This window comes from Rhincodon typus, chromosome 26 (genome assembly GCF_021869965.1).
Source record: "Rhincodon typus isolate 14 chromosome 26, sRhiTyp1.1, whole genome shotgun sequence".
Lineage (NCBI taxonomy): Eukaryota > Metazoa > Chordata > Chondrichthyes > Orectolobiformes > Rhincodontidae > Rhincodon > Rhincodon typus.
The window spans coordinates 12,300,217-12,324,464 of record NC_063357.1 but is presented as its reverse complement, the minus strand read 5'-3'; the positions used below and the strand labels follow the sequence as shown (position 1 = coordinate 12,324,464).

The following is a 24,248-nucleotide window of genomic DNA, read 5'->3' as shown; positions in this document are numbered from 1 at the left end:
GGTCCCTCCGGAAAGCAGATAAGGGTGGGGAGGGAAAGACGTCTTTGGTGGTGGGGTCGGATTGCAGATGGCGGAAGTGTCGGAGGATGATTGCTTGGATAATTTTCATTTGGCTGTTGGTGCCTGCTCTGCTAATCGTTAACATTGTAGCTGATCATGACCTTAACTGCACTTTCATGCCTACCCCAGGTAACCTTTGACCCCTGTTGTCAGTTAAGAATCAACCCTCTTGTGGCACAGTGGTAGTGTCCCTACCCCTGAGCTGAGAGGGCCAGAATCAAGTCCCACCTGCGCCAGAGGTGTGTAATAACATCTCTGAGCTGGTTGATTAGAAAAACATGGGAAAAAAAATTTAAAAAGCAGATGCAAGAGAACCCTGTTGTGGCACAGTGGTAGTGTCCCTACCCCTACACTGAGAGGCCTGAGTTCAAGTCCCACCTGCTCCAGAAGTGTGTAATAACATCTCCGAACAGATTGATTAGAAAAATAGGTTAAAAAAAATCAAACTAACAACTAACTTAAAAATATTCAATGACCTCCTAACGCCACTGCCCATTGTAACGAAGTCAGCCAGGTGGACCTCATAGACTATGAGTTGGACCAGATTAACAGGCCCAATCAGGGAGCCCTGGCTGACAGATGATAAAGAGGAGTTTCAGAGATTCTGACACTCAGGATCAGACAAGGCTGTGCCAGAGTCAAGGAGTTTCCATGTGTAAGTAAAGGGTGACAGTTACAGTCATGTTACAGTTGTATAGGACTTTGGTTCGAACAAATTTGGAATACTGTGTACAGTTCTGTTCGCCACATTACCAAAAGGATGTGGATGCTTTGGAGAGGGTGCAGAGGAGGTTCACCAGGATGTTGCCTGGTATGGAGGGCGCTAGCTATGAGGAGACGTTGCGTAGATTAGGATTATTTACATTAGAAAGACGGAGATTGAGGTCTACAAAATCATGAGAGGTATAGAGAGGGTGGATAGCAAGAAGGTTTTTCCCAGAGTGGGGGACTCAATTCCTAGGGGCCATGATTTCAAGGTGAGAGGGGAAAAGTTTAAGGGAGATATGCGTGGAAAGTTCTTTACGCAGAGGGTGGTGGGTGCCAGCGGAGGTGGTAGAGGTGGGCACGATAGCGTCATTTAAGATGTGTCTAGACAGATACATGAATGGGCAGGGAGCAGAGGGATACAGATCCTTGGAAAATAGGCGACAGGTTTAGATAGAGGATCGGGATCGGCGCAGGCTTGGAGGGCCGAAGGGCCTGTTCCTGTGCTGTAATTTTCTTTGTTCTTTGTTCTGTTACTACACCTGAAAACTATGTAGTTGGCTGTGAAGTGTTTTGGCATGCCCGGAGATGTTGAAAGGTGCTATATAATTGTTAAATCTTCCATTACAAACACACTATTGCTATTCCTGAATGGGGAGAATAAGCAACGCTGGGGGTAATTTCACTTTGAATTAATTGCTGGGTGGAAAATATGTGATTGTGAGTCGGCAGCTCTTTTCACACTGGATATAATATTCCTTTTCACTGTGGATCTGCTGGTTTATTACAACCTTCATTATGTATTTAGTGGTATCATTTTCTAAGAGTAAGTGGCAGTTTCTTGGTAGCCAGAACTGTCACCCCCAAGACCGTGTTGCTATTTAAAAGTGGTGCTTGTACAGGGAAGTTGGAACGAAGTCTGCTGAACTATCACAGAACTTTTAATAACACAGAAAGAGGCCCTTCCGCTTACTGTGTCTGTACTGGCTCTCAAATCAGAGACCCACATCAGCTTGGGGCAGCTGCTGCCAAGGTGCAATGGGGAAAGGCCACCATCTAAGGTCTTTTTGCTGAAATTAAATGGGGGTCCTTTCAGTTATCAGACCATCAGTTATCAGTGTCTCAAATATATGTAAATATGGTCTTGCACAAGTAAGAAATGTCGTTGGTTTGATGTTGGATGGAGCCAAACTCGAATGCTTGCTTGTTTCTTCTTATGCTACTGTGCAGAACCGAACTGTTTTAGGGACTCTATGTTTACATATTTATTTTTATGAATAAAGTATGTTTTTGAAATGAGAAAAAGCTCTCCAAATCAGCATATTGCATAATGCCAGTCTCCTGTCTTCTTCTCGAAACCCAGGATATTTTGCTCCTTTTCAAACAAGCAGGTAATTCATTGGTGAATGGCTTCCACCACACTCTCAGGCAATGCAATTCCTGATCCTAAGCATTCACTGAAAAAGTGCATAAGTTTTTCCTAATATTGTTTTTGCTTCTTTGACTGATTAATTTAAATCTGTACCTTCTCCTTTCTGAATAAGTACACTTCCTCAAGCTCCCAGCCTAACCATATTCCCTCTGGCCTCTATGTACGGAACTTATAGACGTGTTATGAGCCCATCATAAGAAATACTTAATTTATGACTCAAATCATTCTGACACAAAATACATTTATTATTTGTAGCATCGCACAGAAACATGGGCAAAATATACAAACAAGGATTTTTGATATTCTCCAGTTTTTACATCACAACAAAAGAAATTTGCCAAGGTAGCAATAAATTAATTGTACAATATTTACATCCGTGGATAGATCAGGCAGCTTCATAAAGCTCTGTCACATCTCATTAACAGTTCCACGCACATAATCCTAACCATTCACCTTAGTTCACCTCATAAAGGCCTCAATTGTAGGTCTCGATTCCACTGTTTCAAATTTCAAGTCTTCTGCATTCTCTGTTTGATCAATACACGTTGGCAGGACTGTAGCTCTCGGAACCTCTTGCATTTCAAAGATTACACCTACTGGGGCATGTTTATATATATGTGTGACAGTGAGTTGGAAGAAAAATCACATTACAGACACATTAGCATTAGATTGCGCCTGTTGGTGTTAAGTGATGCCATCAAGCTCAATGAGAATTGTGCTTTTAATGGCACTGCACTGTTCAATATCGTAAACATCCCAAAGGTTCTTCACAAAGGCAAAAGAATGCCAAATGTTAGTGAAAATACTCAGAGAAATGGCCAACAAAATCGGCCCCAAGGAGACTTTTACTAGCAGGTACCAAAGGGGCAAGGAAGAATGCTTCAGCCAGTGAGATGTGTTTGACACCTTGGTGACAGGTTGGGACAGATGTACAGCCCACCGGAGTTTGACAATATCAGACATGCCAATTCGCCAGGTCTCTGCAATCAGGGTTCCCTTACAGAGCCTGTCCAGTCCATCTCCCTTTGACCTGCAACTTAGCTCAGCCCAGGGGTCAGGAGGACAAGAAGCCTGGCTGACCAGCTCGCTCCTTGAGCTAATCTCACTGAGCGACAGAAATCCTGTGTGATTTTCATCACTCTGCAGTACCAACAAGAACATGTCTCCCAGTAATGAATATTCTCATCGCTCTAACAGTGTGTGAAGTCTCAAACTCACGACCACGGGGAAAGTGCCCAGCAGTTACAGGCCCACTGAGTGTTTTCATTCCTTCTACCCTTTGAGCATTTTAAACAAACAGAACAAACAGAATTAAGCTGAATTTTATTGTTTATCTAAAAGACATACTAAGATTTATCCAGACTTGTAATACTTAATAAACATTTTCCATAAACCTGTCAGCCATTTTGTTCAATCTGACAATGGTGAAAGTCATACTCAGAAAATCAAGATGGCAGAACTGATGTCTGGTTATAGGCTGTGATAATACCTGAGGCAATAAAGTGCTGCTTGCTCATTATATAAGGTAGATTCTTGTGTTTCTATTTTTCTGTTTATCATTCCTTTGTGAACAGCTTGATATTTTTGTAATGTCTGAAAGAAAATACATTTATTTGTAATGAGGTGACTCCCTCTTGGATGTCCATGCAGGGGGCGAGAGATTGTACAGGAAAGTGTGGGGAACCAGGATCTAACCTCTACCTGTCACCAAACTAGGGCAAGAAGTTTTCCAAGATGCAAGAAGTGGGGAGTACAACTTTGAAATTCCAACACCCAAGGATACTGTGGTTGATTACATGGGAAGTCTTGCAAATTCTTTTCAGATTTTAGTGACCTCACAGAAGAATACAGAAGACTTGATTTTGATTTTGCACCATACAAAATGACTTTCATTAAACCAGTGATTAGACAGTCTCTGGGCATCAGGTAGACTCCTAAATCTGCTGCCTCTAAAATCATAGGTGATTTATAGTCAATTCAATGAGATGTATCTTACAGAGGGCCAACATATGACAGAATCATCTAGTTGTCTCATGTGGATGTGATGTTAAAATAATCATTCCAGTTCTGAAATAAGGCCAAGAATACAAAATATGTATTGAAATGCTTGGGAAACATTTTAGAATTCCACAGAGAAGATATTGCCAGATTCTGTCCCTGCCTTTTTCTCCCAGGGTGAAGAGTTTTTACATGGTGCAGACTTCAGTGACAGACTGGATAATGACTGGCCAAGCACATTTCATTTGTGCCCGGCTTGTGAGAGGAACAGACAGAAGGGACAAGTATGGAGTTAAAATGAGTAGAAGAGAGAGCAGTGAGTGAGTGGGGAGACATTAAGGAAACAGACAGAATGGAAATCCACTTGAATGAGAGAGAGAGAGAAAGAGAAAGAGAGACAAAGGAGTAGGAAGGAGAAAGAAAGTCTAAATAAGTTGATGAGAATGAATGGAGACAACACAATGAGAAGTTTAGATGGGCGACAATACATGTGGAAACCCAACAGGAAGGCTAGAGTTAGAGATTCAACGGGAAGTAGAAAGACAAGAGTAACTAGGAATTAGTGAGTGAGGGAGAGAGAGAAAAGGAGAAATGAGAAATAAAGAAAACAGAAAAAAAGTGAGGATGAGTCAGAGGGAAGTGAGTGGGGTGAGCCAGAGATAATTGTTATTTCTTTGGTCCAGATTACTTCACATTCAGATCTGTAAGATAGTAGACCTGGTGTGATCCAATCCCTAAAGGATTCAAATCCTCATCGTGGCAGGGCACCCAAGCAGCCCTCTTATAGTTTTGCAATCTTGCATTTGCATGTTTTTTAACCTTGACGCAAATTCCAACATGCAATTTTTGTACTATATTGTCTGAATTAGCTGATACTCAGTCTATACAGAGGTTATGAATTAATCCTCACAATAAAAACACTCCAAATCAGCCAGTGAGAACCGTACACCTTTATCCACAGGCTTTGGCCCTTGATAGTGACAAATACAAACATGGCAATTATTGTCAAAATCTTAACAGCAGAAAGCTTCTCACAGTCACCCCTGGGCTGATTAGGGCAACAAACATGGCATTTTTTTTAGAAAAAGCTCTCTCTCTACTAAATGGTGTTTGACAATTTCACTGTAACTACTAATTCATTAAAAATTCAACATGAAGATACAATACTCACTGACCAATCATTTTCTGAGTGGTGTCACATTTCTGAAAATGGAAAGACATTATTCCACATCAAATTGGGGAGTTTATCAAACACGAATCCGCAGGAGAGTACCAATGTAAGGCCAGACATTGAGGACTTTTACAAAATAACGGATTTCTGTTTCTCGTGCCAATTTCAATACTAAATAAAGTAGGCTTGGAACAACAAGAGAGAACCAGGGAATATTTGGCAGCTCTCCCAGGGCTAGAGGAGAACGCCTGCACCAAACTGCAATATTCTTGAGTTTCAAGCAGGCTTTAAATTAAGAATTGAGGTTTATTTCTTTACACCAGACACCATTTTGTGATGTTCGCCTTCAGGAAGGGACACAGAACGGGGACAAAACTATTAAAAGTTAGTAGATGGGGTGGACATGGTAGAGTTTGGATCTCTCACATTTAGTAGTGGTTCTTGGGTGAGGGTGGCACCGTGGGTTAGGGGCACTTGTACATGGCAGCCTTGGGGGTGGCTCTAGTAATTGTTGGGGTTCAGGAGCACATGGTCTTGGTGCCACAGAAATGGGGTGAAGGGCGGCTCAGGCCAGATTCACTTCAGTTCCCAAACTGTGCAACAGGTGAGAAATCATTTCTTACCATCCAGTGCCCAGCTATAAGTGAAAATTTGGGAACAGGTCTGGTGCCCACCGTCTGACTTTCAAAACCCAAGGACCACATTGACAAAGAAAAGGAGATAAAATAAAACTGGAAAGGAAAATACTTGAAGCTTTCACATTGTTCAGGGAACAAACTAAAATGAATTATAATCTTGTTGAACACATTTTACTGTAATCCTACAAAGATATATTCGCCCAGTACCGGGAAAGGCAGATTTTTTGTAACTTTGCACACCTATCACGTTTAAATGTAACATCAGATATACGGACGACAAACCTAGCAGGACACAATGGACAGTTTTGTTAATTGGCAGTGTAAACATGGTGAATAACAGGTTACAACACAAAGTTTAGGCTCTGTTACAATTACTGTGCAAAGCAACATCAGCGGGGATTCAGGTACGGCCACCTCACTGCCTCAGGATGACTAGACAAGGGAGGACGTGTTTGAAGATTGACATCCCTGTAGTCTCCTAGTTTTGCTGCCCTCTGTCCTCAGACAGGAGGCAGTTAGATTACCCCAAATGTTTTCCTAATGGGCTTCGAGACCTCAGGGAGGTCTGTTTTTAGGATATGTCGGAGCTCCTTCAATATCCATCCCAGGTACATCCCATTGCAAGTTGTAAAGAAGCATGCTTATGACTTTTAAAACAGTATCTCCAACGGTCAATTGGCCAAAGAAAGCTACATTTCAGAAGGCTGCAGAACCACACAAGGGAAGGACAGGTGGGGACATTGAAGGTTATCCATACTGTCTACAGTGTTGCCTCGTACACACATCAGACTGCTGGATTACTTAAACCATTACAGTAACACATCTCCAAGTGGGTCCTGAATAGGTTTGCTGTGAAGCTGGAGTGGACTACCTGAACCCCAGTAACAGCAGATATAGGACAGAGTTTCCTGGCAATTTCCAGCCTCCCAGGACACAGGAGGGTGTGCTTCACTTGCAGAAAGGATGGGGTGCAGCTCAAGATGAACCAGCTGTAGCTATGTTTGTGGTGAATGCAAGTTTCCACTCGCTGTTGGAGAGAATGAAGGGTGCCTTTACTGTCAATGGATTATCCTTGAAATGATGTTCACTGAAAACAATTGTAGAGAGTATAGTCAGCAGAGCACTCAAGGTTAATGAAACTAATTATTTTCAAAATAAATTTTAAAAGCAGTTTCAAAACTAGACTTTGGTCTGTGTCATCTAGCAATCCTTAATGTCTTTATGTGAACTTGCTTTGTGCATTATTTTAACTTTATGACCTTGACAATTTTAAATTGTTTACAGCCTCCATTATAACAAGAGTAACTAACCATCAGCTTGTAACACTTTTATAAGAAAGTTCATATTTACAGTGCACAGTTTTCTGTCTTTGCAACAATAGCATTGATTAAAATTATTTTCCTCATAAAATTACAGGATCCAATAGGTGGAAATGTGAGAAAGTGAAGTTTGTAACTGGTGCTCATCTGGATCCAATTATGTCTGGGTATTACTTGCTGGTAAATACCAATCAATAAGACATGGAATAGTGAGAGAAATATCATCTTAATCTTCAAATATTCAACCCTTCCTTGGTTTTCTCTCCAGACATTACACATAGATATCCTCTCCATGCAGTTTTGTTCACATCTGATTAAAGACAGTGGCATCAAGAGGCTAACTGATTGTACACAGTCCCTAAGGCAATTTTTCAGAGACCAGCAACTCAGTTCAGGAATTGATATGAAATCTTGTTGGGCTATTTTTTCATTAATCTGCCATGGGATTTGGGTGTTGCTGGCAACACCAGTATTTATTGCACATCTCTAATTGCCCTTGAACTGATTGGCTTGCTAGGTAATATCAGAGTCAACCATATCTCTGGATCAGTATTCCTATGTAGGCCAGAACAGGTAAGGAAGATAGATTTTGTTCCTTAATTAGTGAATCAGGTGAGTTTTTTTGATGTTTTGTTATAGCTGCCAGGTCACCATTACCAACTAGCTTTATATTCTAGATTTATTAATTTAGCAGCAATGGTGAGATTCTGAACCTATCTCCCCATCCTGGGTCACTGAAGTACTTACCCAGCAACATTAGCATTATGCCACCATCTCCCCACATGCATCAACTGCAGAAATGGGCTTGGATTTAGAACCTGAGCTACGAGGGCAGCTTATTGTCTTGCTCCTTTCCAGAGGTAAAATTAGTCCTGGGGGAGCTAAAGGGCTTCAAGGAAACAGACAACCTCACAAAAAACCAGGGCAGGAAACTTAAGAGAAAGTGGTGGTGAGAGGTTAGGTTACTGTTAATGATCTCAACAGATCTGGCAGCATCTTGGTTGGAAGTACAAAGTTTACATTTCGAGTCCAAATAGTTCCAAAGAAGTGTCAGACAGGACTTGAAATGTTAACTCTGTTTTTATCTCCACAGATGCTGTCAGATCTCAAGTATCTCCAGCATTTTTTGGTTCTATCACTAAACTGATCCTGAGGTGAGAGGGTCATCTTCTGAGGAGGGATTGAGTAGAATGGACCAGTCTTCTCTAGAATTTATAAGAATGATAGAACATCTCATTGCAATGTATAAAGTTCTTACAGACCTTGATTTTGGTAGATGCTGTTACCCCTGGCTAGAAAGTTTAGCATCATCGGTCCCACATTAAGCAGATGGCTATTGAAGATTGAGACAAGGAACTTCTGTATACATAATGTTGTGAAGCTTTGGATTTCTCTACCCCAGAGACCAGTGAAGTCAATGGGTGTATCCAAGATTGAGTTAATGCGTTTTTATACGTTCACTGAATCACGGAATATGGGGATAAAGTGTAAATGTTGAGATGTTGATCTCAGCCATGATCTTACTGAATGATGGGTCATTCTTCAGTGGGTATAATTTACTCCAGCTCCCATCTCTTGTGTTCTACTCCGCACCTTCTGTTTTCATTTTAGATGTGCAACATTTGTTTCAGCCCAGTGAACTTTCGCTGCACCTGTCTGAGGCAATTGTTATCTTTCCTTTGGCAAGGAGACAAAAAATTGTGTATGGTGTCTCCTACAGAGTGCTCCAGGATTATGTGGAGTCACCAAATTCGTATAAAACTGCAGCAAGGTTTCCACTAGTAAGTACCTACTACCCGTACCCAATCAATTCCTTACCTATTTACTGGACTAATACTTGGAATGGACTGGCATTTTATGACAGAAGATTGGACAGGCTAGGATTGTATTCACTGGAATTTAGAAGAGCAAGAGGTGACTTGAATGGAACATATCATAGAGTCACAAAGTCACAGAGTCATACAGCATGGAAATAGACCCTTTGCTCCAACTTGTCCATGCCGATCAGATAATCTAAATTATTCCAGTCCCATTTGCTAGAATTTGGCCCATATTCCTCTAACCCCTTCCTATTCATATACCCATCCAGATGCCTTTTAAATGTTGTAATTCAGATCCTGAGGGGTCTTGACATGGAAGATGTGGAGAGGTTGAGCGAATCAAGAACTAGGGGTGACTGTTTAAAGAAAAGGGGTTACCTTTTTAAGATAGAGACAAACAATTTTTTGTTTAGAGGATCAAAGAGTCATAGAGGTCTACAGCACATAAAAAGGCCCTTCAGCCCATCGCATCTGAATCAGTCAAATATACTCCCATTTCCCAGCACTTGGCCTATAGCCTTGCACGCCTTGGCATTATGAACCTTTGGAACAGTCTTCCTCATAATGTGGAGTATAAGAAGTCTTTGAATTTTTTAAGTCAGAGGCAGATGGATTCTTGTTAAGCAAGGGGTGAAAGGTTATTAGGAGTAGACAGGACAATGGAGTTATGGTTACAATCAGATCAGCGATGGTCTTATTGAATGGTGGAGCAGGCTTGAATGGAGGCTGGCTGACTCCTGTTCCTAAGTCACATGTTCTGACGTATTTCGAAAGGAATATGTTGATAAAACACACACATATCAGGAATAGAGATGAAGCAAATGTAAGGACTGACCTTACAAGTGCATAATGCCAGGGGTGGGGGGCACTGACTGTTAGTGACCCTGCTGAAAACAATTGGAATAAAATTAACTCAGCTGCTGGTTAGCTTTTAAATGATTATTAACAATAGAATTGTGAACCAGTTTTGAATTCAACAAAGTTAGATCACAACCACTGCTCCTCATTTCAAAGTGCTGCAATATTTCTTTAGTGACTTCGTCCAGAAAAAACCTCTCTTTTCTCACATGTTCCCTGACAACCTGCTTTTCCTTTGTATTTAATCTGCCATTTAAATCACTCCTGCTCGCCACAATGTTGCTGACCTTTCCTTTTCTTCCTTCCTTCCATCCACCCTTTTCCCCAGATTCTAAATCTGTAACTTCCTGCCAGCTCGATGACAGAATGTAGATCTGAAATATTAACCCTGCTTCTCCCCTCACAGATGCTCAAAGACCTGCTGAGTGTTTCCACTATTTTCTGTTTTTGTTTCAGATTTTCAGTATCTGCAGCTTTGTATGCTGTTACTAAGGGAGGCAGAGCACTATAGGCTGTTATAGATAGCCTGTGGACTGGATGGAATATTGTATACTATATGGGCAGATATAATATGGAATTAATTGAACATTGCACTGATGCATAAAGGCTTAGAACTCAGCCTGTGTAGGAAGTTGTTTGCTGAGAATGGGCTTACAGCACCAAAAGAAGATCATTAGCTACCAGCTTTTTGCCTGAGTAATTCAAACCTAATCCCACTATTGCTGTTTTCTCCATCTTTCTCTGCCTCACCTGTTTATCTCACTACTTCTCTTCAAAGATTCTATGGTTGCTGTCTATGCCCAGTGTCTCCAGCTATCCCCATTGAACCGTCTCAGAACAATGTGAACATTAATTCGTTGAGCCAAGAAGCTGCTTAACGACTGTGATCATGACAAAGGTTATCGTGAGAAAATGCTTTAACTGAGAAGTTATTCAATGTGACAAATTCACGATAAAGAAAGGGCTGGACTTGGCAGCCCTGTACTTACTGGGTTTGAGCTGTAATGGAGTTTCTCAAATCTGAATTTCAAAGTAGTTCTTGGAGAAGTTTTACACTTGGCTGTATCTGTGGAGGAAAATAAACTTTCAAAACATGTAGATTGACAATGCAGTGTACAGTGACGGGAGGAGTCTTTCATGGCAATAGCTGTTGGAACTTTGTTTCAGATTTCTTTATCTGCAATTGGAAGACACATGGGCCAAAGCAGGACAAGGTTGGGTGGAGTAGAGGAGATAAATCAAGATGCTGTGATTAGCTCACTGCACACTCTGAGCGTACACCACAGCTAGCCTGAACCATATCTCACCATCTTCAGATGTTGCACAAACCTTTCTGAATTGTAACGGTTTTTATTTCTCAGGCAAGAAATAGAAGGCCAAGTTGCACTATTTTCTCATCCTCATGTAAGCTACACTTCAGGATTCCTCCTTCAGAGTTTAGCAGTTGTATAACCTGGTTTCGTGCGACTTCTGACCTGGTTTCACTTATATAGCCCATGGTTTTATTAAATAACCTGAAATCACAGCAATCTGATAGTCAGATACTCTGAGGTTCAGTGACATTTCTACCTCAGGAAAATGCGTATTTTATTAGTAATTGGGATATGAGAGCTTGTTGGTATGGTAATATTCATCACCAACTCATAGTTGTCTTGAAAAGATGATGTGGTGCTCCTCCAGGTTTGGTACAGTTTAGTGACTTGCTAGACTACTTACTTAGACTATTAAGAACATAAGGACAGGAGTTATGCCAGTGGTTCAGGGGTTAGCACTGCTGTCTAACAGCGCCAGGGACCCAGGTTTGATTCTGCCCTCGGATGACTGTCTGTGTGCAGTTTGCACGTTCTCCCTGTGTCTGCATGGGCACCCTCTGGGTGCTCGGTTTCCTCCCACAGTCCAAAGATGTGCAGGGTAGGTGGATTAGCCATGCTAAAATTGTCCATAGTGTCCAGGGATGGGTGAGCTACCCATGGGAAATGCAGGGGTGGGTCTGGGTGGGATGCTCTTCAGAAGGTTGGTATGGACTTGATGGGCTGAATGGCCTGTTTCTACATTGTATGGATTCTATTCTATGAGTGAATAGACCATTCGGTCCCTCAAGTCTGTTCCACTAGTTAATGAAATCATCGCTAATCTGTGACCTTACATACCTGCCTTTGGCCTATTGCTTCACAAAAACCTGTTTATCTCAGACTTAAAACTAACGATGATCTAGCCATTTGTGTAACAGAGTTCCAAACATTTACCACCATTTGTGTGTACTTTCTAAGATCTCTCCTGAATGGTCTGGCCCTAATTTTCAGACAATGCCCCCTAGTTCTCAAACCTCCAACCGATGGAAATGGTTCATCTTTATTCGGAGAACAGTTACATTGGTGTAGGACGGGAGTCACATATTGACCAAACCAGCCTCTACTCCCAGAGTTTTAAAATTGCATTCAAGTTGCCATGGTGAGATTGGAACTCACCTTCTCTAAGCTTTTGGATTTCCAGTGCATTAACATAACCCACACATTGCTGAAAGCTCTCAAGCTCAGTCCTCTCTGCCTCTGCAACGAATATTTGTTTTTGTATTCGCTGTTGGGATGTGGGCATTGCTGGCTAGGCCAGCATTGATTGCCCATTCCTAATTGCTGTCAAATAGATGGTGGTGAACTGCCCTTTGCAATCTCATTGAGGTGTAGAGACTCCCACAGGGTTGTTAGGAAAGGAGTTCCAGGATTTCTGTATGGTGTGTGGCTCAGGGGAACAGTCCAGACAGACAGACTAGGGTCTACAACTAGGTAGCAACTTTGAATGGGAACTAGCATTATGGCTTAACCCCTCAATGGTCCTGTGCAGTTGATGGGGCAATTGGCTAAGCTTTCGGGATGTCAGGTAAGAATGTAGAACTCTAGAAATGCCGACCTGTGGGGCTCTTGCACAAGCCCATTTGATTTGGGCTGCTTTGGTTTTCATTGCCGTAGACAAAGACATCTTGTCGGAAAGGAGATGCTATGGATGGCTGATTACCCTGTATACATAGAGAAAGTGTAAACCAGTTAGGCATGTGATATAATAATGATCAATAAGTTGTACTCTACCATGCATTTACTCAATAGCTGTAAGAATCGTTATGAGGCGATCAGCATCTACAGTTAGTACGAGGCAAATTGAAATTCTAGCATTCTCACACACACAGTTCAACATAGAAGTTCAGAGGTTCCTATTAGAGATTCTCTGCTCTTCCACAAGGTGTACTGTTTCTCGTTCTTGCCTAAAATGTTGTTCAGAAATCACTCTAATAACATGAACTGACCAACTAACTCCAGACTAAATGGACTAAAAAATTAGGGCTGATACACTTAAGAGCAGATGAGTCTTTAATGATGTAAGAAGCGATAATTATTGCTTAATAATCACTCTGCCCTGAAAAATTAACAGGATGCCTCATTTCCTTACAGGAATATTTGAAGTTACGCAGAATTAATGCTTGAGTAGGGGACAAGAATAATCATCCTGAACAAGCACCACTATATTGACAAATGCACACCGAGAATTAACCTCACCCAGAAACTGTGTACAGCTTTTCCCACGGCACAGCCTGTTTATACTCACTGCGCTGGACTCATAGTCCTCCAAAGCTTCATTGTCACCAGCCGTGCTGCTGAAGCTGCTTGTGCTTGATGAAGAACGGGAGATGTTGCCCTTGTCGTTCTCCTTGAGTTTGCTATAGGTCCTGGTGAAGAATGATGAAAGACAGCATGAGAAGCCAGGACCATGCCACCTTCCCCACTTGGGTGGAAAATCGGACAGCGCTGTCAATGGTGGCTACAAATAGGATTTGAGGGTGAGTGCCTGTGGGAAGTGAACTTGCCTCAGAAAGAAAAGGTGTATGAGCAACATACAGGGCGGCACAGTGACTCAGTGGTTAGCATTGCTGCCTCACAGCACCAGGAACCCCAGGTTCGATTTCACCCTCGGGTGACTGTCTGTGTGGAGTTTGCACATTCTCCCAGTGTCTGCGTGGGTTTCCTCCGGGTGCTCCGGTTTCCTCCTACAGTCCAAAGATGTGCAGGCTTGTGGATTGGCCATGCTAAATTGCCCATAGTGTCCAGGGATGTGTACATTAGTTTGGTTATAGGGGGATAGGTCTGGGTGGGATGCAGTGTGGGCTTGATGGGCTGAATGGCCTGTTTCCACACTGTAGGGATGCTATGAACATACATGGCTAGAGCATTAGCAGATTGGAAAGGACATGTGTCTAGTGTTTGGGAACGTAAATCAGTATAAGGAAACGTGATAGATTTTTAATCAGCATGGGAATCAAGGGTTATGGGGAAAAGGCAGGAATGTGGAGTTGAGGATTATCAGATCAGCCCTGATTCTATTGAATGGTGGAGCGGGCTCAAGGGGCCTGTTTCTTATGGTATTATGGTCTAAGACTGAAAGGAGATTTCATAGAGCTGTTCAAAAACATGAGGGCTCCAGATAGAGAGGGAGGTAGGAAGAAACAGTTCTCATTTGCGAAAGCTTTAGGAATGAGAGGCCGCAGATTTAAGTAATTAGCAAAGGAAGCAAGAACAATACAAGGACAGACTTTTTTGATGCAATGAATAGTTAAGGTCTGGAATGCACTGTTTGAGAGTGTTACAAAGGTGGCAATTAAACTGTCATCAGAAAAGGGAGAATGTGCAAGGCTATGGACAGGAGGCAGGACAATAGCACTGAGCAACTGCTCATTTGGACAGCCAGATATGGACAAAATGGGCCAAATGGCCTCCTTGGGCATTGCAATGATACTAAGAACTTCTGGCTATGTTTCCTACTGCGAAACGTGTCGTTAAAGGTGCAGTTCAGAACCAAATGTCAATGAAAATGTCAAGAGAGGAATGTCCTTGTGTTACTCCTGGCATTTTACACTGTACTGTGAAGATTACCTGTCTTTGTTGGGACCCATTTCAGGAGAGCTTGGATTGGATGATGCTTCCCATCTGACGTCCGATGAGATCTGACTACTTTCAGGCGCCTTTGACAAACTCGAGAGACTTTCGCTGTTCGAGAAAAATGGAAGTCAATATGTCAGTGCCACAGCTTGAGAACATTCTTCCTGTACATTTGTGCCTTAATGTTACCTTAGTGACACTGAAAATCTTGGTCTTATCTCCTGGTGCAATGAAATCAATTCCTTATACACTTCAAACAAATGGTACATTCATAGCTAAAGAAGAAAATGAAAGAACTGTGGACGCTGCAAATCAGAAACAAAAGCAGAGATTGCTGGAAAAACTCAACAGTTCGGCAGCATCTGTGGAGAGAAATCAGAGTTAATGTTTCGGGTCCAGTGACCTGTCTTCAGAACAGTTCTCCAGAACTGATTTCTCTTCACAGGTACTGCCAGGCCTGCTGAGTTTTTCCCAGCAATGTGCATTCATCGTTGCCTGGCTTTGGCATGAGTCAGATTTTGCTCTGTGTGAAAGTTAACCTATAGAAGGATATACGCAATAGGAATGGAGGAGAGCATAAGTATCAAAACAGACCATGGCCTGTTTCTGTGGTTGAAAAACTCTGTCTCGTTCCATGTAGTTGCACTCTTTCCCTGCTATAATGGAGCTATAACTGGTGAGAATAAATTGAAGGATTTTGCAGATCGCCAAGGTTAAGGCACCCTTTATGTGAAACGTAAGATAGCTACCACAAAAGAGCAAAGCCTGACTGTGGGAAAGGACATGAGGGTAATCCTTCCTGCTTGGAGATCAGTAACGTGATTTTATCTGCTTTCTCTGGTATTTAAATGAAACATATCTCTTTGACAGTGTCAAATGCATTATCCCACGCAAGTTCTGGGTCTTCCATTAAACGTACGCATCAGCAACTTGCATTTACCTAGCACCCTTGACCTAAAAAGACAATCCAAGGCGTTTCACAGGAAATGTAACACCAAGTCACAAAGAGATACCAGAACTGGTGACTGAAAGCTTGGTCAAAGGGGTAGGTTTTAAGGCATATCTTAAATGAGGAGAGGGTCAGCAATTTAGGAATGGAATTTCAGAGTTTAGGGCCTTGATTGATTGTGGAATGGCTGCTAATGATGAGGAGAAGGGAATCTGCAGAAGAAAGCACTGTGAGCGAAGTGGAGTTGAAGCTGAAATGAGATCAGCCATGATGGTATGAAATGGTGCAGCGGGGTTGAGGAGCTGAATTGCCTACTCCGGCTCCTAGCTCTTATGTTCTTATATTGTAGGTATGCAGAGAGTGCAAAAGATTCTTAGACTACTGAGAGAGGAATGAGCAAAACCACTGGAGAGTTTTGGAAATATGGACAATAATATTTAAATCAAGGAATTGTTAATCAGCACATCGACACAGAAGTCCACAAAAGGACATTGACACTGAATAGGTTACATATATGGTAACTCATCCAGTAATATCGCTTACCAGAATTAACCTTCCATGGTACATATTAATACCAGAATCTTCACTGACCATTAGACTTGGGCTGCTTGGATTTATAAATAGAGGAACTTCATAGAACCCCTACAGTGTAGAAACAGGCCCTTTGGCCCAACAAGTCCACACTGACCCTCAGAACATCCCACCCAGACCCATCCCCGAACACTACAGGCAATTTAGCATGGCCAATCCACCTAGCCTGCATATCTTTGGACTGTGGGCGGAAACCAGAGCAAACCCACGCAGACATGGGGAGAACATGCAAACTCCACACAGTCAGTCACCCAAGGGTGGAATTGAACCTGGGTCCCTGGTGCTATGAGGCAGCAGTGCTAACCACTGAGCCACCGTGCCACCCAGGAACAGAATATAACGAGAAAGTTAGCATTGCTAGGGCTTGATTGTCCATGATTAGTCCTTAGTAGGGGTAGTGTGGAGCATCCTAGGTATCAGGATTTCAGGAAAGATGTAAAGACATTAGAAAGGATACCAGATGTCATCGGGGATGAGGAATTTCAGCCAAAATGGAGGGAGTTTGAACTAAAGAACTTAGAAGAGAGTACAGTACAACAGGGAAACCATGATGCCACTCTAAACTAATCCCATTTCCCTGCACATGGTCCATATCCCCGTATTCCCTGCCTGTTCACATGACTGTGTAAATGCCTCTTAAACATATTATCAAGAAAATAAGAGGATTTCAGGGAGCAAAACAGGAAATAAATAGTTTTAAAATCACTGGAACTGTAGCTACAGAGAAGGTGAAGCAAAATGGTATTATTCAGAGAACATTTACATCTCAATGTTCTACCTGAAAAGGTGCAAGTTGATTCCCTCAATAACTTTAATAGGGAGCTGGATGAGTAGAGTCATAAAGTCATAGAGCTGTACAGCATGGAATCAGACACTTCACTTGCCAATGAGGAGCTTACTGGGATATGTTGGGATATACCGGGATATGGGATAGTGGGAATGTTGGACTAAACACAACTGCTCTCTCGAAGAGTCAGTGCAGGTCTGATGGACTGAATGGCCTCCTTCTGCTGTGCTGTAAGCTTCTATCATTCTACCTTACAAAAGCCAGGGCAAATAAAGCACTCCAGAGATCACATACTTACCAGCGTGGTCTCCCATCCAACTGACTGTCTGAACTTGTATGGGTTCGAGGGAAGAGAGCTGATCTCCTTTTCACTGGGCTCTTCAGAAGCTTTGCTTGCTGCCAAATTAAATGAAACATTTGTTACAGAGCGAGATTGTTACATCATTGCAGAAATGGATGAAGTATGGCCCACAGAACTAGGAGAACAGCAATGTGATCCAGATGTCAGCGGAATCTGATAAATTTTCTATCTTCAAGCAGTTTCTCTTTACTCCGGCAACAATGCCATGGACAGTTTATATCACAGGTTATATAAACTGTTAGTTAAGGTCACATCTGTAGTTGTGAAGCCAAAGCCATGAAACAAAATTAACATTGAGAGTTAACCTTCTCACAAGGTTGGATAATGCTCCAACCTTGTGGATCGATGGGTTTATAGCGTTTTAATTCATGTGTAATTACCGATTTAGGAGGGAGGTGGTGACATAGTGGCAGTGTCACCAGGGGTAGCAATCCAGAACACCAGGTCAATGTTCTGTGGACGTGGGTTCGAATCCCACCATGGCAGACAGTGAAATTTGAATTCAATTAAAAAAAAACTAACAGTAACCACATAATCACTGTCAAACTGTCACAAAAACCCATCTGGTTCACTAATGTCCTTTAGGGAGGGAAATCTGCTGTCCTTATTGGACATGGTCACACACTACATGTGACTCTGGGCCCACAGTAATGCCCTCTGGGCAATTAGGGGATGGGCAATAAATGCTCACATCCCATGAATGAATAAAAAGAAACCAGGACCTTCCTGCCATCAGTGCAAATAGGACTGATGTTGGGCTCACAGGCTATCCTGCAGAGTTCAGCCCTGGGAATTAAATCTGAGGTTGGCCAATGCCTTAGGTAACTCTTGCAGGACATGGCTCAGTGTCTTGTGCAGTTACCATGTACATGACCTGGATACCCTAGATCTTTGAACTCACTCATCCCACACCAGAGCTTCAGGAGACACAAAAGGTAGTCATACACCCCTCACAGCCGAGCTGGTGATGTCGACAGTGCAGGTATTTTGCCACACTCTCTTATGTTTTCACTAACTCCGGCTGGGAATGCATCATTCACGTGGGAATGCAACCCACCCCCTCTCCCCCCATAACTCTGCATTTCCCATGGCTAATCCACCTGGTCTGCACATCCCCGAACACTATGGGGTTATTCAGCATGGCCAATCCATCTAACCTGCAAATCTTTGGGCTGTGGGAGGAAACTGGAGCACAGGGAGAACATGCGAACTCCACACAGACAGTCACCCAAGGCCGGAATCAAACCCAGGTCGCTGGTGCTGTGAGGTAGCAGTGCTAACCACTGTGCCACCTTGGAATCAAGCCAGGAGTAATGTGCCAAATGGTCCTTGCCTGTGGCTTTACCATTTCATCACGTAATATCACCATGGGTGGACCTTCCTGCAAACGGAAATAAGAGTCCCAGCTAATAGTTACTGAGAGGCACTTTGCTGCATGCCTAAGGGTGGAGTGACATGTACTCACATTAGGAGGGTGCTTGATGATGTCTACCACGTTGTGCGAGATCCCACCACTCTGGCTGCCTGGCAACCCTCCGCTGTGATGCTTCTTGTGACCTGACACCATGGTCTCCATTGAGTGGCTGCGAACACGGAGAGCCCTCTAATTTGGAAAGAAAGATGAGTGTGCGCAGTGCAGGATGAGTCCCTGCCTCTGATTCCAAAACAACCAGTCTTATAAACCTGCATGGCTTGTTTTGAACTTTTTGTGCTTCTCAGCTCACTATGATTTTCTTCCTGGTTCGCTCAGCTTATACCTATAACACAATGTAGATAGTCTCTCTGCATTTTTTATTTTTAAAGCCAGTTAATAAAGGATGTTACTGAAACCAGTTTTTAACTGACTCACATTTAGTTACAGACTGACACATTACAAGCATATGCCTCCCAGCTCAACCACACCACAGTTACAGAAAATGTCACTTTATAATTTTTTGTAACCAAACCTATTTGGCTATTTTATGATGTAGGTCTGTGGCCATCATATCCTGAAGTGGGACTTAAACTCAAACCTGCTGTCCCAGAGATACCATTGAGCATCAAGAGCTCTGGTAGTGTCTCTCTAATGCATATTTCAAAATCACGTTGTGACACACCTTCGGAGCAGGTGGGATTTGAGCCCAGAGGAAGGGGCACAACCACTCCTGCCAGACTCAGTGAATGTTCAGCAGTTTTGGTTTTCATTTCAAATTTACAGCATCACCAGTGTGTCCCTCTTGTTTTAGTCATGGTAAGATTGGGTGAGTAAATGGCATTGCCCCATAAATCTGCCCTCAGAATTTGTGTCAGCACCAAACCCACAAGGGTGTCCTGGGCAGTATTTTTCCGCTCTGCAACTCTGAGACTAACCAAAACTTCGTCACACATTGGCCTCATTTACACCAAGCCACCCGACCTACTTTATGACCCACTCTCTCCGAAAACATACAATGTTGGGGGCACGGCCAATGTTTTTTGTAAAGCACTTCTGGAACATTTACTGTGCTACATAAGTATAAGCAGTTGTTGCAGCAGGACATTTGAGCACAATTACTGTTCTAACGTTAATTTCTGAGTGGCCCAATCAAGATTTATCTCAGCTTCAAAGAAAAACACAGGACCAGAAAGTGCAGGCTAATCCTCAGTTGCACAATACCATCTGTCAGATGAGTATGTGGATAGTAGGAGAGTAAAGCACCGGAAAACAGCAGCAGACCCTGCACACGTCATTTTTCCAAACAGCATTCCATGTCTATTCTCATTTATTCCTTATCATTGGTGGGCATTCGCAATCACCATACATAAGTAACACAAGGTAACCAACACTGCAATGCCATTCTGCCATCTCTGTCTTCAAAGTTACAGCCCTGATAGAGCTACACCGTGCCATGGTAATTCTGTCCCATTTCAGAACCCCAATTTCCAAACACAAAACTAAACTCCTAAACCATTTTAAAAAGCTATTGGTTTCTCCTCCCTGTTTACAGTGGAAAATCAACTGTTCAAGGATAACTGGGCCTGGAATGCGAAAAATGTTTCAGCTTAAAAACATCAAGAGTTTTTGTCAATAGGACTTATTTTTATCCCTGACTCACTGCAGCTGCATATTCTTTTATATTACTGTTTGCAGATTAAAATCAGTCAGGGGTGAAAAACAATTCAGGGTGAGAGTTTTAGTGCCTCTCCCAAATTATTCCAACCTTGATTGTTTTTATATATGTGTCATGAGGTGACATTAAAAGATTGGGATTAAAGCCCTTTTCTTTTCAACTTTGCTTTTGCTTCAAGGCAAAACAGCTGAAGATGACAAACTTTTAAATATCAGAAGCACACTTAAACAGCACAGAATTTCTGCTGTACATGAGGCCCTTATTCCTCCCTTCTTTTCCACCTGTCATTCGTGTTATTTTTTAAAATCTCTGTCACCAATGAAAGGGTCAACTGTGTAATTTCACTTAAAGAATTTACAAATTATGTGCTCAGCTTGACCAAAGTACTTCACAAGTGATCGATGCGCTGGACAAATACAACAGTCGAGATCTCACAACAAGTGCCAAGAGAAATAATCAAGACGATATATAGGGACATTGATGTTGTTTGAAGGCTAAGTTTGACTAGGATGCTGACACAGCTCCCCTTCAAGTAATCACGTCCGTTCCCAGACAGCAGAAGGAGCCTTGGTTTAATATCTCCTCTGAAACTCGCCACCTCCACTAGCCTCACACTGAAGTGTTAGTCTAGATTGTGTGCTCAGGTCTTCGGTCTAGCATGTAGACCCACAGCCTTCTGACTCAAAAGGTAGCTGCGTTACTACCAAGCCAGGCTGTAACTTTAAAATCGAAGCTACTCAACACTCTAAGTGAAGAATGTCAACAAATCAAACGGAAAGCCGGGACTTGAGGGTTTGAGTTATAGGGAGAGTCTGCATAGGCTAGGCCTTTATCCCCCGGAGCGTTGGAGGCTGAAGGGTGACTTTATAAAGGTTTATAAAATCATGAGGGGCATGATAAGGTGAATAGCCAAGGTCTTTTTCCAAAGATAGGGGAGTCCAGAAGTAGAGGGCATATTTTTAAGGTGAGAGGGGAAAGATTTAAAAGGGACCTGAGGGACAACTTTTTCATGCAGAGGGTGGTGTGTGCGTGGAATGAGCAGCCAGAGGATATGGTGGAGACAGGTACAATTGCAACATTTAAAAGACATTTGGACAGGTACATGAATAGGAAAGGTTTAGAGGGATATGGGCCAATCCCAAGCAAATGGGACTAGTTTGGGATACCTGGTCGGCATGGACAAGTTGGGATGAAGGGTCTGTTTCCATGTGGTACGACTCTATAAACAACAAATTCTGGTGATGTCCAGCAATTCAAGATCCAAGAAAGAAGGGAGATTTGTATTGCGGGTGGATCGCAATGCTGTTTTTGGTTTTAGACAGAATTTTTCCAGAATTTGTGACAGCGCACATTCACTTGAATACCAGCAGCTTTAAGGTTTATATTAGGAGGATAGGTCGCTGGCTTGTACTTCTGGGGTTAGAAAATCGTGGGCAATCCGATCCAGTCTTTATGACAATAAAAAGTTTTGAATAGGGTAAATTTTCAAAATCTTTTCCACGAGCAGGGAAATCGAAAATAAGAGTGAGTATATCTCAAAATGAGAGCCTGACAATGAGGATTTAAATGAGAAAGCACAATTTCACAGTAAGGTTAGCAGTACACTTCCCCTCAAAAGGCTGAATTTTTTTAAGACTGATACTGCTAGACTTTTGTCTAGTAAGGGTTTTAAGGAAGATGGAATGCCAACAAATAACAGAAATGGGCTGGACGGGTCAAGTGTTGGGAGATGGGATTAGAACAGTTGGGTGGTTGTTTCTGAGCAGTGCAGACACAATGGGCCGAAAGACCCTTTCTGTGCTTTAGGTCTCTATGAATCTATGATAAGTGGAATGTCCTACTGTCATTTTGATATTCCCCTTGCATTCATACAGATAAGAACAGCACGTCTGATACAGTCATACAGTACAGAAGAGGCCATTTGGCCCATCGAGTCTGCACCAACAAAATAACCCCATCACCTATCTACACTACTTTCCAGCACTTGGCCCATAGCCTGGAGTGTTTTGATATTTCAAGTGCTCATCCATGTAATTTTTTAAACGTTGTGAGGTTTCCCACCTCTCGTACCCTCCTAGGCAGTGCATTGCAGATTCTCACCACCCTCTGGGTGAAAACGTTTTTCCCCAAATCCCCTCCTAAACCTCCTGACTTTCATTTTCAAAGTATGCCCGCTCTTCATTGACCCATCAACTAAGGGGACCAGTTGCTTCCCATCTACCGTGTCCACATTCCTCATGATCTTATACACCTCAATCAGGTACCACCCCACCTCAGCTTTCTCAGAACTAAAGAAAACAACCCGATCTTATCCAGCCTCTCATCATGGCTAAAATGTTCCTTCCTGGGCAACATCCTGGTGAATCTTCTTTGCAGCTCCTCCTGTACAATCACATCTTGATGTGCCAGATTTGAATGTAACTTGTTCAAATAGATGGCTTTACCTTGAAAGACTCCAGGAATCCTCCGTGGCCGCCATTTTCCATCTTCTCTTCATCAGACCCCAGTCCCAACATTGCCTGTGTCTGACTGTGGAGTTCTTCGTGCAGGTTGTCCAACAGTGCTGCTCGTGTACGGTTCTGCGCAACGAGATTGAAAACACATATTTCTTAATGAGACCTAGAACAAGAGTTTCCTGAACGTTCTCTTGTACACTGTATAAGTTAGACAGTAGGCAAACAAAAATAAAAGACAACATACTGCCTGACCTGACACAGTGAAGTACATTTTATGGTTCCAAAACAGCACTGAAAACAGACTATTTCAATTAAATGGCACACACAGCAGTTTAGACACCAGTATTGTCACGATTGATAAAGATCACTCTTGAGCATTCCTTGAATATGTTAAATGTGCGTCCTCACCTCCAGCTTTGCAAACTTCTCAGACTTGTAACAAGCCGTTTCTGCATTGATGAGCTTTGTGAGTAGAAACTCTCTGAATTCAGGGCCCTGCACATAAAAAGTACACATTCAGGAGCTTGATTTCTGAGTAAAATCTATTGAGGTACGTGATCACGCCAATGCAGTGCCCTGAGCCTCCATAATGCAATATCCCAAAGTGCAGGGTGGGGATGTTTACCACTGTGGGTGTCTTGCCAATGCATTCCCAATCTCAGGCAATGGCCCCATAAAGGCAACAAGAACAGTGAAGCTGTTCTCACACAGTGGTAGAGTAGATGGACAAGTAACTCTGCATGAACAGACCATGTGATATGACTCTATGGCACAGTGCATGGATCCACACCAGCGTACAATTCAGCAGAATCTGAAGTCTAACAAATGACAGCCATCACATGTCTCTGGATTATATCAAAAGAGGATCATCAAGTTAAAAAAAGGAATCCAAGAATCAAATTTCAAAAGATTCATGCTTTAAATCCTTAAAATAGGCATTTTGAAAAGCAATCAGAGATAGTAGGAACTGCAGATGCTGGAGAATCTGAGATAACAAGGTGTAGAGCTGGATGAACACAGCAGGCCAAGCAGCATCATAGGAGCAGGAAGGCTGACGTTTCGGGCCTAGACCCTTCTTCAGAAAAAGTC

At 42.5% G+C, this 24,248-nt stretch overlaps 1 protein-coding gene across 1 annotated transcript in view; it reads right to left on the bottom strand.

The window, feature by feature from the left end:
- Positions 1–2,424: 2,424 nt before the first annotated feature.
- Positions 2,425–24,248, bottom strand: part of rap1gap2a (RAP1 GTPase activating protein 2a) — a 276,300-nt gene continuing 254,476 nt past the window's right edge. Inside the window, exons 16-24 of the mRNA XM_048612744.1 lie at positions 23,568–23,654; positions 23,148–23,282; positions 19,080–19,217; positions 17,552–17,649; positions 14,921–15,034; positions 13,599–13,719; positions 12,909–13,014; positions 10,991–11,067; positions 2,425–7,091 (exon numbers count right to left, since the gene is read on the bottom strand). Of these exons, the coding sequence (XP_048468701.1) occupies positions 7,089–7,091; positions 10,991–11,067; positions 12,909–13,014; positions 13,599–13,719; positions 14,921–15,034; positions 17,552–17,649; positions 19,080–19,217; positions 23,148–23,282; positions 23,568–23,654 (879 nt within the window). The 3' untranslated portion in view covers positions 2,425–7,088. The remainder of the gene's footprint in view (positions 7,092–10,990; positions 11,068–12,908; positions 13,015–13,598; positions 13,720–14,920; positions 15,035–17,551; positions 17,650–19,079; positions 19,218–23,147; positions 23,283–23,567; positions 23,655–24,248) is intronic.